Source organism: Monopterus albus, unplaced genomic scaffold (genome assembly GCF_001952655.1).
Source record: "Monopterus albus unplaced genomic scaffold, M_albus_1.0 scaffold228.1, whole genome shotgun sequence".
In the NCBI taxonomy this organism is placed as follows: domain Eukaryota; kingdom Metazoa; phylum Chordata; class Actinopteri; order Synbranchiformes; family Synbranchidae; genus Monopterus; species Monopterus albus.
This window is the reverse complement of record NW_018128108.1, coordinates 351,660-367,795: the sequence shown is the minus strand read 5'-3', so window position 1 is coordinate 367,795 and position 16,136 is coordinate 351,660. Positions and strand designations below refer to the sequence as shown.

The 16,136-nt window shown below is 40.3% G+C and overlaps 1 protein-coding gene across 1 annotated transcript in view; it reads left to right on the top strand.

Annotated features, from left to right (window-relative positions):
* Positions 1-12,926, top strand: part of frmd5b (FERM domain containing 5b) — a 75,819-nt gene extending 62,893 nt beyond the window's left edge. The window contains exons 5-14 of the mRNA XM_020619928.1: positions 1,225-1,322; positions 3,205-3,328; positions 5,611-5,698; positions 5,949-6,037; positions 7,146-7,209; positions 7,684-7,775; positions 7,866-7,940; positions 8,161-8,229; positions 8,344-8,450; positions 11,245-12,926. Coding sequence (XP_020475584.1) covers positions 1,225-1,322; positions 3,205-3,328; positions 5,611-5,698; positions 5,949-6,037; positions 7,146-7,209; positions 7,684-7,775; positions 7,866-7,940; positions 8,161-8,229; positions 8,344-8,450; positions 11,245-11,831 — 1,393 coding nt within the window. The 3' untranslated portion in view covers positions 11,832-12,926. The remainder of the gene's footprint in view (positions 1-1,224; positions 1,323-3,204; positions 3,329-5,610; positions 5,699-5,948; positions 6,038-7,145; positions 7,210-7,683; positions 7,776-7,865; positions 7,941-8,160; positions 8,230-8,343; positions 8,451-11,244) is intronic.
* The last annotated feature ends 3,210 nt before the right edge of the window (positions 12,927-16,136 follow it).

Below are 16,136 nucleotides of genomic sequence, written 5' to 3'. Positions count from 1 at the left end.
AAATGATCACTAATATCATTTATAAGTAATCCACTAGACATTTTGCTATCAATATCATTAGTAAATATATTATCTATTAGTGTTGCATGCTGGGTTGTTAATCTACTTGGTTTTGTCATTTTTGGGTATAAACTGCATCTATATAATGTGTTAATAAATTCCTCAGCTGCTGTGTGCTTGTTAGGATTCAACAAATCTATATTAAAGTCACCACATATGAACATTAATTTATGACTTATTGACGAGTAATTTTCTTCCATCCAGTCATTAAATTTTTCTATGCTGGCTCCGGGTGCTCTATAGATACAGCTTATTACAACATTCTTCTTTTTTTCCACAAGTAGTTCAACAGTCACACATTCCAGTAAATTATCAACTACCCTAGACATTTTGTCTACTTTCTTATAACAAAAGTTTTTATCTATGTACAAGGCCACACCACCTCCCATCTTATTCTCTCTCCTTCAGCCACAACTGTGTTTTGTGCTCATTAGCAACTTTGAGCTTGCTGAACTAGCATGGTAAGATGAAACTTGTCTGTAAGCATAATAGCATGCTGACGTTAGCATTAATCTCAAAGCACCACTGTGCCATAGGACAACCAGCATCACCACCTTCCATGTGAAAAAATAAGGAACAGCCGTCTTCCATAACTATAACAATACATGACCTACACTTAAATCATATTTATGTAATTGGATGTTATAGTATAATTAAAAATTTAGGATCTTCAATCAGTATATCTGAATTTCTGGTGAAACCAGAGCCGAAAACTATACGTCATCCTGTTAAATACTGTACATTCAGACTGTTGACTACCACTAATGCTGTAAAACTTGACTTGACTGGTGTTTGTACTAGATTCACTGGAAGCTGTGGTCCTGACTCCTCTGTTGTCTGCACAGTTACTTCTGTCTTAGTGTCTATTGATGATAAAGAAATCAACATATAAACGATAAGTGGGCGAGTGAGCTGCAGCACTGAACCGGCCGTATTTAGTGGAGGAAGACGAAGGTGAGACATATAACTGTAGATTCTTAGTCTTGTCTTAAACATATTACATAATGGTTGCAGGTGAAGAACTCACAAACACAAATGCATATGGAATCACCATTGTCACCCACGGGTCCTAACTTGTGAAGTTTAAAGATCCAGCATGTGTGATGCCAAGAAAAGAACTTTAAATAATGATCCAAATGAGTTTCTTTGTGTTCCACTCCACAGATATCTCGTCTTCCTGCAGGTTAAGAGGGATCTCTACCATGGTCGCCTTCTGTGCAAAACATCAGATGCTGCTCTGTTGGCTGCTTACATATTACAAGGTATGACAGTGGAATCATGCAGTTATAGAAAATGGTCTCACGGAAGCATAAATGTCTCCCACTGGGCAGGTGCTGCAACTTTGACAAGATATGCCAAGAAGGGTCATGGTGCATTTGAGCCAATTGTTAGATCTCACGCAGCATTTTGATGAGAAATTAGTTGATTTAATTTCACTATTAATGGCCCTCATCTTTCATAGTAGTGATCCTCAAATGTACATTTCATCTGACAGTAGACACTAATGTATTTAATATTCATAACGTTTGTGACCTCCTGCACACTGACGAGCTGTGTGTGTGTTTGTGCTCACATTCTGCCACATAGGTATTTGTATTATGTGGGTGCTGGCTCATACTGCTGTCTCTTTCATTTGATGGAAACCCTTTATCTTATGTTGAAAATCTAAATTTTAATAACCCTAAGCACCACACAAAGCAATGTACGCAGCTAATACATAAAGGAAATTCCATGGAAAAAAAGTCTGCACGTTGCTCTTTTTGAAATTCTGGCAGTTTAGCACAAAAGTTGACTGTTTTGGCTCTTTTGGTCATCAGGCTCATCAACATGCAGAGGAAGAGTTTGCCTGTCACACACACTACTGAACAGCAGTCCTGCCAGCCTTTTGCCTCAAAGCCAACCCCCGAATATAAATATTCTTGGGCGTCTATGTGCCCACAAACACAGAGCATTTAACTATTGTAAGACACTGGCTTGCTTGGCATATCTATCAACGTAAGGAGGTACAGAAATATTTATTTAAATCACAAGATAACTTGGTAAAAACCTCAGCACTGACTAACTCTAGCTAGATATTTACTAGGTAGTACAGTATTACAGCGAGTGCTGGCAGAGGAAAACGTACCGCACAGGTTTAGTTAAATGATAATCAGAAACTGCGATCAGCTGATTGGATACAGAGAGGTGAATGCCTCCGTCTTCCTTATGTGTGAAGCATTTCTTCAGCATGTCTTTCTGGTTTATATAAACACTGTGAATCCATAATAAACTGGGAGGCGTCTGACTCCCCACTATGGAGTTTTCAACAGAGATGGCTGCTGGAGCAGTACGGCATTCCCCAGAGAGCTGACATAGCCAGACTCCCCATGCAGCTCCTCCTTTGTCTGTAATCTGATGTCAGTGTTTTGTGCAGTAAAGCTGCTACATTTGGTTACAGCATCGCAGAGAACAATGTTTTTTCAGGATACTGACATGCTGCCCAAATAAGTAATGCATGGAAACATTGTGTTTCTTTTAAGATAAAATTGAGAATTTATTGGTCCATGAATATTTTTGGTATTGTCATGTATGTTCTTAAAAGGTTTGTCCTGTAAATAGCAAATATTACATATACCCAATAAATCACCATCAGCTGCTGCCTAAATCTTCTACGTTATGTGAATCTTTGTCAATTTGAGATGTGTCAGAGCTCCTCCAAGTCCACCTTGGCATATTCAGTTTGCATATTGTTTCTGTGTGTGCCTTTATTGTGCACAGGTGCATTCAGAAACCTTGACTTCTTGGTCTTTTTTCTTGTGTATTCTGCAAATGTGTACCGTGAACTTTTCTCTGTTAGTGTCCTCACGCTGACGTATTATCTTTAAACTCCATGTGCCAACTCTGTTTTTATCAGGACAACATACATAGATTGAAGTGAAACCTGCCCTTGGTATAGCAGCTGAGTACAAATCAAATTTAATCAATTTTATTTTAAGAAATCATGAAATTGTTTTTTCACTTACTTACTTTGACTATAGTTTAGTCTGAACTAGTTATTTATCCTTTAGCCCTGGGTGATTTCTTAGGTATTTACTCTAGAAATAAATGGGCCATATGGTCTTCATCCTCAGCCTTTTCTTTGTCTCTCCTTTTCCCATTTCCCAGCTGAAATTGGTGACTATGACCCTGGGAAACACCCAGAGGGCTACAGCTCCAAGTTCCAGTTCTTTCCCAAGCACTCAGAAAGGCTGGAGCGGCGGATTGCTGAGATCCACAAGACTGAGCTAATGTAAAGTGACACCTGAACATGTTCCTGTGTACCCCTTCATTCTTGCAACAGCCACGGCACAGGCATCACAGAAATATAACGAACTCATAGCTCCTACACGCACAGGATTGAATTTGTTATGGTTCTAAAACCATCACTTATTTTGTAATAAAGAACTTTCCACAGCCTGGTATAGTAAAACATGTAGAAAGCAAGAGCAACAATACTTTTCATGCTGTACTTATTGGTTATTGCACACAGGTACTGGCAGTTCTCTTTACGTACTATGTTCATATAATGTATAAAACAAAAATCGATTCACTTCATTAACATATACTTTTTGAGCTCGTATCATGTGGGGCAGCAACTGAGAGGCAGACAGGCTGTAGATGTTTGAATGTTGCCATGAAGCTCACAGCCTGGCTGCAGTTTGGAGGGATGGTGGAATGTTTGTTGCTTCCCTTCTTTGATAACACAGGTCGCCTGTGTACTTCGGAAGTCGCTCTGCTGTTCATCTAGCTTCAGAAATCCAAACCATTCCCATATTCCCATCGCTGTGTGGCCTCTCTGTACTACAGTTTCCTTGTCTTGTTCACATCAATGTTGGCTTCTCCCTCACACTTGCACATAGTGATGAGCAGTGCCGGACAGGTCTGAGGTAGAGATGTGCAGGTTGTATCTGTCCTCAAGGCCTGTTCACGGTTTCCACTTGCCTCAAGGCATCTACAGATGTGGATGTGCTTTTATTCATCATAAAGCTGCCTTACAGTTGAGGGTATGCATTCGCAGACATGCTCCACGCAAGCTTCTGTTTGTTATATTTGGATGAACAACATGAAAAAGCAAAACAAAACATGCACACACCCAGTTAACAGGAATAGAAACAAGGGGGGGAGCGGCACAGTGAGACCCTTTGTGTCTCCCCTGTGCTCATGTTTTTGCACTATCAGCTGGTGCTAGTGTGTAAGTGGTGCTGTATTAACAGCAAAAGCAGCTCTCCCTGGTTGCTGCTCCTTAACATTGGTGGCATTAATGAATTCTGACCGCCTCTGGATGGTAGTGATTGTAAGCTACAGTGTTTGTATTATGTCTGGGGAGTGATATGAATTAGCAGTCAAGTTCAAGTGCAAACCAAAATCCACAGCAACTAGAGAAAGCACTTAGATTTGCCTCTCTCTATCATAGAGCCTTTTACGGATGACGTTTGTGTGAAGTAGGATAAAGATCACACACTGTGTAACACTAGCGCCATTAGCACAGATAAAAATTTCTAACTTGTGATCATGAAACTCAGCTGATGACTTTGTGGTTGATGGCTTCTTTCAGTTGGCCAAACCATAACATGGAAATACCAGTGCACAGAGGTGAGAGATAAAGCCCATCAGTTTTGTGGTAAGGTCCTAGTGCATAACCCTAATCTTTGTTTGCTCTAATAATCGGTAATGAACTTGAATCAACCCTGCCTGTCAGTAGAACCTGTGCATTTTTCCTTTCATCTTCATACACATGCACACACACATACACACACACACCTGTGGCCACATCCTTGTTTACAGATGTGATCCTACAGTGCCACCTATCGATCATTTCTACATTCTTGTTTGACAGCACTTTGTACACAGATGCATTTCCTTGTAGTAGTGTGTAAATGCAGGAAAGAGTTATACCTGGAATGGTTTGGGGGGGGGGGGGAAATTATAAACTAATTATAAACAGCAGACAAACAGACAGCAGAATTATAAACTAGAGATTAGATGGGTAATGGGATTTTACACAACTGCATAAATCTGCTCCAACTTTTAACAAATAATAATTTGCCAGGATACAAGTGTTGTGGTTATAGCAACCAACAATATTCCCTCCTTGAGCCAAACTGTTTGATTGTGACTAATGTGACTCATATTCCAGTTTCAGCCAGGATTAGTGACAGAAGAAAGGATGGACAGCAGACTGATTTGTAATCTTTTATTTGCTTTGGCCAGTGTTCAAGCTCTGAGTACAACAGCTGTGCTACTGCTTTAGTATTTGATCTAACACCCATTATTTATTTCACCTAGCAGTTCATAAATCATCTCTGTGGGTCACACTAAACATGACAAACAAACATACAGAATCCTTTGGACACATCAATCAACTTTCCATATGTGGTGTGCTTGTGATGTTCTGATCCAAAATTGTAATTTCCCACTGAAAACACTTTGGCTCCATCTTATTTATCAAGCGCGAGTGCAGACTTTGACTCAAATGATGACAGATGGTTGTGTCAGAAGCCAGTTAAGACTTTTTTTTTTTTTTTATCCCAGAGGTCAGACTCCTGAAACATCAGAGCTCAACTTCCTCCAGAAGGCTCAGATGCTGGAGACGTATGGCGTGGACCCTCATCCATGCAAGGTGCTCTTTACAAAACAAATTTCTTCTATAATTACAAACTTGAGCTTTTTGTTTTCTTAATGTTAAACTTAATGCCATAATTAATTTTGTATGTTTTTTTTTTCAGTAAAGGTAAGATGAGCTATAAACAAATCAGATAAGATCATTAAGTGTTCTTATTAGAAAATATGCAGAGATTTACAATATAATCGCAGTGATCTGAACCTCTGATTCTACAATCCCTAAAAACATGGGTTTGTGTGTCTGTCAGGATGTGTCTGGCAACCCAGCTTTTCTGGCTTTCACTCCTTTTGGATTCACTGTGCTGCAAGGGAACAGGAGGATCCACTTCCTCAAATGGTGAGCACAGATGAACAGTTCAAACTGACCAGGGACGGCATAGAATTCCTACTTAACACTCATATTCAAATGAAAGTCACAGCATGTGTGCATGTGCCTGGCCACATAAAAGCCATCGTTTGTAGCTTTGTGCATATAAAAAGGTACATAACAAAAATGTTTTAACCAGCATTAAAACGCTGTTCTTCTAGGCACCTCTTATATTACCGTTTGATCACGTAATATACAACAAGGGATCAATAACAAAAGTGCTTCAGAACAAGGTGCCAGAAAAGGAACAAGAAAATCCTAAAATGAATTCAAACTGCTTGTGTGGCACAGCCCAGGTCTTCTGAATCTAAACTGTTGCACTTTTTGTCCAACCAGCTCATCATTTTTGTTAGATTTAGATTGTTGATCCAGCACTGATCAAATGTCTTATCAGTCATTTTTTTAAACATCTGGGAGATCAAATTTGTTCCATGCAATGTTATGGGGAAATAAAAACAGATCCAGGGTTTGCATACAATTTCTGTAAAACTGATTCTGACAAATCTGTAACTGTATGAGGGCAATGAATTTCTCTTGAGAAATGTAAACAGAAATATACAATTTCTACTTTTTTTCCTGATGACGCTCATGCCAGTCCTGTGCGCGGTGTCATAAATGTTAGTCCTTGTGCATAATGTCGAGACAATGATTGGCTGCCAAGGCAGAGCCCTAAAGAAATAAAAAAGTAATCAGTCATCCGTACAACAGGATATTAGTAACCTTTTCCAGACAGCTAAGTCAGCCAGCTGTGACGCAGCAAGCTCAGAGTCTGAGAAATTTGGAGTTTTGTTGTTGTACACATCTGTTATTCTTTTCATTTTCTGTCTAGAATCAATGTGTGTAGACTTCGGTTCACAGGAATCAAACACTGTTAGCCTTTCTAATTTGGCTCCAGTCACAATTAATGTTTTAGAACTTCTATACATTTTTGTCACCTCCTCCTTTCTCTGTCTTTCTGCTTCTGTTACTTGTTTTTCTTTCTCCATCTTCTTCTATCTCTTTATTTTGTTATCATTTTGTCTTGTTGTTTCCATCTCTCATTGTTCTTTTCCTCTCTTTTTGTCTCCATTTTTCACAGGGAGGAGGTGACCAAACTCAAGTTTGAAGCTAAGACATTCCATATATATGCAAATCAGAAGGAGGTATGTGTGTGTGTGTGTGTGTGTGTGTGTGTGTGTGTGTGTGTGCATGTGCATTATTAAAACACTACCTTTTCTAGCCTGTGGAGCTCAGGAAGGCCACAAGAATGGGCTTGTTTTATGCATGGAAACGCTGTCATTGTGGAGCCAATGTAATCATGTGTCATTAATACAGAAGTAAGCTGGTAATGACTGATAAGAAACAAACAGTAAAGAATGTTTACTGTGGATTTTAGCGAAAAAGGAGCAACATAAAGCCTCTGTGTGAGAGTAGGCTACTATCAGTATTCAGTAAATCTGAAAGCTTGAATATCAGGAAAGACTGTGCAGACATTTTCTCTTCACATAGTGGAATTGTCTTAAAAATGAGGAATCAGGCTAAAGAAGGATGTACAAGCCTTTAGAAAAGGTGTTAACATTTTGCAAAAATATAAATGTATAATATACATATGAGCCAATGTACTGGGCTTGTTACAGGATAAGAAGATCATACTCACATACTTTGCACCTACACCTGAGGCCTGTAAGCATTTGTGGAAGTGTGGAGTCGAGAACCAGGCCTTCTACAAGTGAGTCACATGACCTGCAAACATTTACTTCTCAAAGGATGTCACTTCATTCCAGTTTGTAATTGTATTTGTGAATCCATTCACTCACAGGTTGGAGAAGTCGAGTCAAGTCCGCACTGTGTCCAGTAGTAATCTCTTTTTCAAGGGTAGTCGCTTTCGATACAGGTATCTAATGCATGCGGTCTATTTTTAGCACTTTATAGTTAAACAACACAGGAATATTAAGTGTATACTGTATTTACATATTAAGAACACCCTGTGTGTGTTTTTCTAGAAGCGTGGCTAAAAACGTTGTGTGTTGCAGTTCCTATTTTAGTGGTCTAATTTTGTAAAAAATAAAATAAAATAAATACAGATAAGCAGATTTTTCCCTCTGTTTTCTCAGTGGAAAAGTTGCAAAAGAAGTAATGGAACAAAGTGCCAAAATTAAAAGAGACCCCCCTGAAATTCACAGGTATGTGGTTCAGGGGGTTGTTCAGTTCAAAGTATTATGAATGATTTATACATTTTATGTCTCTATGCATTCATACCTGCATGTGGTGGCCCATATTCATGTGTGTTTGTCCAGGGCTGGCATGGTGCCAAGTCGGAGCTGTCCATCCATCACACATGGCCCTCGCTTGACCAGCGTGCCCAGGACCCGACGAAGAGCCGTGCACATCTCCATCATGGAGGGTAAAACACACACACCAACACAGGAGTAGAGAAATATTTTGAAAAGGCGGGGCTGATGTTGATGGGAGACCAGAGCTGCTGTCAACTAGCTATAAAATTGGATATTGTTACTTTTTGTACAATCAAATTGCCAGTTTATAGGTTTTGTCAAGATTGTGTTCGTTACCATTAGTTGTATAATTGACAGTGAAACTGACCCATTATTTTTAAATATATATATATATATACACACACACCTCCTAAGCCTTTACATGTGAGCAACAACTAGTGGGTGTCAGTCAGACTCTGTGTTTGTGTGATATCCTGCTCTCTTCTCACTTGGATGTGTACTTTCACAAACACACGAGTTAGCCAGTGGCCTCAGGCATTGTTTTGACATGTGAAAGTCATCCTGTCAGTTTATAAAGGGCGCCTACTGTACCTTTTGTCCTCCAACAAGCTATTAACCTTTTGCCAGTGCTGTCATTGTGAGTAAGTTTGCTCTTAGTTGACCAGGCTGCATAAAACTAAATAAACTTGTAGCATAGTCTATTCACCACAAATGGGTCTTTTGTCAAACTAGTCCTGACACCATTGGAACAGTGAAACACATCCCTCGTGTTTTGTGCTGTTGCTCTGTCTGCGCTGGTATTTCCACTGGTAATAATATCTCAGGCTGAAAATAGCTCCGGCTGTCAGGGGCCATGCCATGCATGTCACAGTGGACAGAAAGGGGGGACAAGGTGAACTGTGGCACAAGTGGACCACATTCCTGTGACTTGTCTGTTCTTCTGTCTATCTACCGCTGGCCAGCCGCAGTCAGCCTGAAGGAGGAGAAGCAGTTGGTAAGAGAGAGAAAGAGAAAAGAGGAGAGCTGCAAAAGTGCGCTGGAACTTTAGACAGGTGTCCTTTGCACTCGCTAAACCATGGTGAAGTGTCTGATCCGGATTAAGACCAAAGTGAATGTTCACTTGCGAATGATCAACCACTGTTATCGAGATGTGAAGGTGCGCGTGTGGTCTCTGGGACCCAGGCTCTTGGGCAAGGCTCTGGGAGTCCTGCCACTCATGCCCGCCCTCCCTGGGGGTTCCTCCACCTCATCCTCTGGTCCTGGATCAGAACAGAGCTCCAGGACCTCACCCAAACTCCATGGGTGCAGCCCACCAGCCAGTTGTACAGGTAAAAACCAAGGCCAGTGTTTAAATGTAGGATTGTGGAGCTCTGCCTCTCTGTGGTTCTTGAACCGTTGCAGCTATCACAGTGGGTATTGGATTTGAACAACTTTCTCTTAAAAAGTAGTGTTTGAACAGTGAACCAGATAGTTCAGTCATACTGTGCTTTTCTTTGGTATTGTCTGAAAATCATATCAAATTATGGAATTATACAAAAACATGTTGACATCCATTGCAGTGGATATCACAGGTTCCAAGTTTACATTATCTCTGAGTTTAGTTACAGTTCTAAGAGATCCTTGTTCTTATGTTTACTTCAGAGTTAGAGTTCCTACTTGTGTAAGTACTTCATTTAGACAGAGATTAGGGGAGGGCAGGACTGGATCCATTTCTTGAGCACAGGCGATAAGCTAAAAAAAAAAAAATCAATGAAGGCTGAGTACATCTGTAACTTTAAGACAAATTAATCTCAGGATGAACAAATTTCTCTTAGACCTCCTCTTTTACCTCATGTTCTATAAACCCTCCTTTCCACCAGTGACTAATAACAAGCTGTTTTTCTTCATTTTTCATGGGTTTACCGAAGAGAAAGCGGAACTGAAAATACTGTAGCTGCAAACCTTAAAGTTCAATATGCACATAATCGAGTCTAAACTCTAATTAGAATAAGTGCCATATAGTGAATGTTCCACCAATAATACAGACAGACTTGAAATCTTGACAGATCATTGTAATCTTGACAGTTTAATTAGATGGTGTTTTCAATGCATTCCCAAAAACTATCTGTCAGACTATACATGTCTCCATTATTTTCTCGTCTCCATTTGACATGCCTGTCCTGAGTGTGTCCCGCCTCTCGCCCAGTGTCGGCTGGGATTGGCTCCAGAATAATGTACACTGCATTTTTATTTGAATGATGTGACTGGGCTTCATAGTATGCGAGTGACAATCCCACTCTGTTTGATAGAATCAATTAAATTAAGTATAACTGTTCTGTATTTTTACAACACTAACGGCAAGTGGCAACAGGCAGATGTGCACATGCATATTTCTAATCTGTTGTTTGTTGAGATTGATTCCCTCCGAGTGTTTCTGGAGACCTCTTCGTCAAAATTGCAGAAATATTCATACACTATTTTGTTACTTTACATATTTGTCACCGGGATAATTTTTGTGTTACTTTTTCCAGCTACATGTGTGAGGCTGGATATAATATATCTAAACTCATTTAGACCCTAAGGCAGGGGTTTTCAGCCAGTGGTCCATGGCCCCCTGGTGGTCTTCGAAGGCACCGTACGTGGTCCCTGACCATGCATTCAATAATGTACTGTAGTTTCACTGTAGGAATCCTTTTTCTTTTTTAAACCCATTTCTGTATACTACTTGTGGTTATGAATGATCTAATTCATGCAAATATGTAACATTTAGAAAAGCCAAGGTGATTTTTGGGATTAAAATAGCACCCATCTGGTTTATCCATCCCACAGCTGTGGTCCTCAGATTTATTCAGTCACATTGGTGGTCCCTGGGTCACAATTAGTTGAAAACCCCTGGCCCAAGGCATAAGACAGACAGAATCTCTAAATGTGGATGAACAATACCTCCCAGTTGGTAAACTCTCTTCCCCTGCTGTGTGTTTTCAGGTCTGGAGTCCCTTCGTGACAGCGCCCACTCCACACCCGTGCGCTCAGTCTCTCATGGCGGCTCCTTCATGCCTTCCCGTGGCCAGATGGTGGACGGCAGCGAGGTCAGCACCTCAGCCGTTATCTCCGATGAGGCCTACAGCCCCTCAGACAGTGTGCTGCCTACACCTGTGGCCGAACATGGGATGGAGATGCCTTTGGCGCGCCACCTCAATGGCTCTACTTGCAGCATCGATGAGAAGGAGTCGGAGGCAGGAACATCGAAGGAAGGACAAGCAGCCGAGTTTGGGCCTGGCAGGAGGGCACTGCATATGGTCCAGAGCAGGCCATCACCACAAGGCGATGTGGAGGAGCTGAACAAGTTCATCCTGAGCGTGTTACGTCTGTTTCTGGTTACCATCGGACTGCTGTTCGCCTTGCTGCTGCTCCTCATCATGCTGACAGAGTCAGACCTTGACATTGCCTTCCTGAGAGACATCCGCAAGACACCTGAATTCCAGCAGTTCCACTTTGAATACTTCTGCCCTCTGCGGCGTTGGTTTGCCTGTAAGCTGCGGTGGATAGGAGGTTTCCTCATCAGCCAGTGAGTCTGAGTGACAGATGCAGACATTGAGTGACACAACAGAGGCCTCCACTGATGGAAATGGGAGATATACAATAGACAGGTCAGAGGAGTGAGGGGAGGGCAAAGGAAAAAGATGGCAACATGTTCCCAACATTAACTCAACTTCTCCCTGAAGAGCCTTGTTCATTATGTTTGACCATCAAGGAAAGATGAGGCAAGAAAATCACATTTTACTTTGAAAATTCAGGTCAGTTCAAGGTATTTTATTTTTACACAAAGTCACACCGACAGGATTTAATTTAAACACTGAAATGGACAAGCAAGTCTGACAGACTTCATTTATTCAACCATAGATAATAGCTGCCTTTATTTTTGTATTAACTTATAGCTTGTAACATTACTGTAAGAGAATGACACGATGTGTTGGGGTGTGTGTTGTGTGACCTGCGAGATAGTGGCCAGTAGGGCTGCCCCCTAAAAGTCAAGTCATTAGTCAAGAGACCTGTCAGTCGAATGAGACTCTTCTAGTCGAGCCTTTGTTATTTTATTTTATTCAGCCAGTGTGCATTACAGTAGAAAGTAGCCCCAGCCAGTAGTTTGTTGTCTTCTTCCCATTTTGGTGTGCCAAGCAGCAATTTGCTCCATACTTGCCCACTTCAGCTGTGACACTGTCCAATATATCAATGTACATTAAAGTGCTCATGGCATGCTCATTTTGCTCATTTCCAGCCATTTAATGTTTAATCTTGGGTACCTCTAGATTAGCTTGCACCCATCAAAACTCCAAATAGTTTGTAATTATTTCAGAACGATAAAACTCGAGAGCCTCCTCCTGAAAACAGGATAGTTCATGAAGGTGCACAACACCTGTTGTCAGTGTTGTGTAGACATGTGTTTCCCCATCGAGATGTGTTTTCCCTAAACTGAATCCTAACATTATCCTAACCATAGCCACTGAGGGGGGGTGCTACATGAAACCGAATTTTGAACAGGAGAAAAACATCTCGACGGGGGAACAATTTTCGCCACAAGACATGTCAAGGCCAATGCATAAACAAAAAACACTGACAAATAAGCAACATTTTTGACAATGACAACTCAAATCCTACCTGACATGTTGAAGCCAGAATATGAAAGTGGACAGCATGGCAAACCACAACAGCATTAATTCATTTGAATTTCTCCTCCATAGATAGGTAAACAACAGTATACAGATGAAAAGAGGTTTGTAACACTCTAAACAAAGCGGGTAATTGAGAAACCCCTTATTTTAACTGGCATAATGTAGACATAGTAACTTCTCCAGCCTCGCAACAATTAATAACTAAGGTTACAGAAACAAGGCATTAACAGACATGCAACGCGTGTTTTTTTTTTAAACTTACCGTTAAGTCCCACTGACTAGTGTAAACATCACTCCCTTTCAAGTAGCTCCAAGGTCGATAAATCCAACCGGTGGTCGCTGTGTCTTTCCCACACACAACCACATACAGTCACAAAGTAGTGAAATAAATTCCAACAGGTAGTGTAGCACTGACAATAACCATCATAGATTGTTAGACCCCTCTCACCAACCAGCAAACCATAATATGCGGCACACACTGGCCTAAAGCAGTCAAAACAAACAGGCATTGTGCTCCGGGGGAATCCAGCGTTGATGAGCTGATCATTCACCACTGTGGGGGGGTTCACAGGCCGGCTGCTTGTAGATTGGACCCAATCAGGTAAAACAAAAACATTCTAAGACATGCAGTAACCTCAGGCCCTGTATTTTCCTCCACATCCTCTGGTCATAGTGCAGCAGGAGGAAGGAAAATATTTCCACAAAACTGGGTGCAGTCAAAAAAATTCTAGTTTTACAACGGCACTGGTGGATGTCATGAAAGCTCGCATGAATGTGCAACTGCCTGGAGGAAGTCCTTAAAACTATCACATAGGACTTTACATTGTTAGGAAAAAAAAGTCTGAAGAGCAAGAGTTTGAGACTTGTATAAACCCAGTTGCTTCTGCATAGAAGTACTAGAACATAAGTACACCTCATTTTTTGAGCATTAGGTCACGCTTAAGATGATAATTCACAGTTCTAACATTGTAGAGTTTAGTAAGTCAGAAAACAAGAAAAAGCGTGCCATGGGCTCTTTAATTTTGCATCTATTTAGCAAATTGCATTATGAGGAGAAAAGGACAACAAACCCCACTAGGACAAGCCACATAAAAGGTGAGATCTGTACTTTATTAGAAGCATTTTCAAACATTGTGGTCTCCTTATACAAGAGAAAAGACTGTCACGATGATATCTGGTTTTGCATAGCCTAATGTTATTTGAGTCCAGTTTGTTTACCCATCTCCATTAAAGTGCAACACACAGCCAATTGCCAACTGTTTCTGCAACAGGCATCCATGCAAACTGGACTAGGAAGCTAAGAAAAATGCAAGGGAAAACATTTCAGTGAGGAATTATAAATAAGAGGAATTGTTCACAGTGCAAGCTTGCACACATCAAACATACTAACAACATGCACTGTGGTTAAATGACAGGGCACACATCATACAGTATATATATACATACATAAATAAAGAACAAATAGTTGCACTGAAGAGCTGACTGACAGTCGACTGACAAAATCCTTAGTCGGGTACAGCCCTAGTGGCCAGTTTCGCTCATCTAATTTTCTCATGTCAAAGCCAACAACAACATTCGCTATGATTAAATATTATGGATGCTGCTGTGAGAATGAAAAGCATTATTTTTCAGTTGTAACAGTATCTTGTGTTAGAAAAAGTGTAAAATGGAAAACCAAGCAGCATTTACTGAGTGTAGGTCAGTCCTGAGTAGGGGTGTAAAAAAATATTGATCCACTTGAGTATCATAATATTACATTTTGTGGTACTGTATGGATTCTCAAAAACAGTATAGATTTTAATTAATAGTTCACATGCCAAGACTTGCAGCAGCGGTTCATTTTGTGTTGCGTTTAAACCCCTGACCACTAGATGGCAGTGTAGTAATCCACCTTCACTCATCTGACTGCATTAAAAAGTACATTTTTTATGATATTTTATGCATATGGTGGTGTGGTGCTTATTTTGCATTTTTCTAAAATTTGATTTGTTTTTATTGCATCAGCTCACCTTGTTTAATGTATTAATACAGCAAATCGTAACCCCTGTATTGTGATATGTACTGTATCATCTGTTTCTTGCCAATACACAGCCCTAGTCCTGAGTCAAATAATGCTTGCACATATATTTTGTTATATATTTTTCAACCAGCACCAGGCAGCATTTAAACAAATTCCAATAATTTGTTGCAGTAGCTATTTGACCCATGAGAGACATCAGTGCAGCTGTTAGAATGCTTGAATGAGTATTTTTGTAATCAGTGTGACTTAGTTTGTAGTCATACCTCTGTTAAGAGCGTGCTCATGTTACCAATTCTGTCCAGAGCACCAATAAATTTGTGTTGCCCAATGACTATAAATTAAGCTTTTGTAAGGATATCTGTAAGTAATGGTGATGGTAGAGTTAATGATTTTATTAAACTGCAGCCAATTGATGCTATTAACTACAATCAGCTTCTGTGTGTAAGGAAAAGTTGTCACTTTGCCGTAGTTACTTTTACAGTAGTTGTGAAGGTGATGGGACTATAGAGCTGTAGTGATAGTGAAATGCTCGGTTAGCTCTTTGACTTGTACACTCCGTGGGAGTTGATCTTGATGTGCAATACTATTAACATAGAAAACCCAAGAACCTTTCCATGATGGGATCTCTGACCTTGTTTTACCTTTGTAAAAAGTGCTAAAATTAGTACTTTCCCCCCCACACTGCACAGTTAAGATGGCTTGTTTTTAGATCAGGTTCCATTTTGTTCAACACTGCTGTGTTCAAATGTTTGCATTCATATGTAAAGGCTAAACATATTTAAGTAATGTTTCCATTTTTGTACCAACATCTGATCAACACAGGTTTCCTCACAGTGGCTTTTTACTGACTTAAAGCTTTATTTTTACAGTGGATATACTGTATAGTTCTCAGTCCTGCACTTGCCTACACGAAAGCCTAAAACAAGTCCTGTTTACGTCCTACTGCAGACTTTATCATTGCAACTACCAAAGAACAGTTTGTTGTTTCTGTCAGCAGGTGGAAACTCTCACAGTCTGCTGTCTTTATCATTCCAGTGTTGTTACGCGCGTTATCTCACAAGTTAGCCTGCAGTGTGTCTTCACAGCCCAGAGCAATCAACTGCATAATTTAAAACCATAAAGTGATTTTTGTTCCAGTTAACAAAAAAACTATTGCTTCTCTTAAAAAAAAAAAAAAAAAAAAA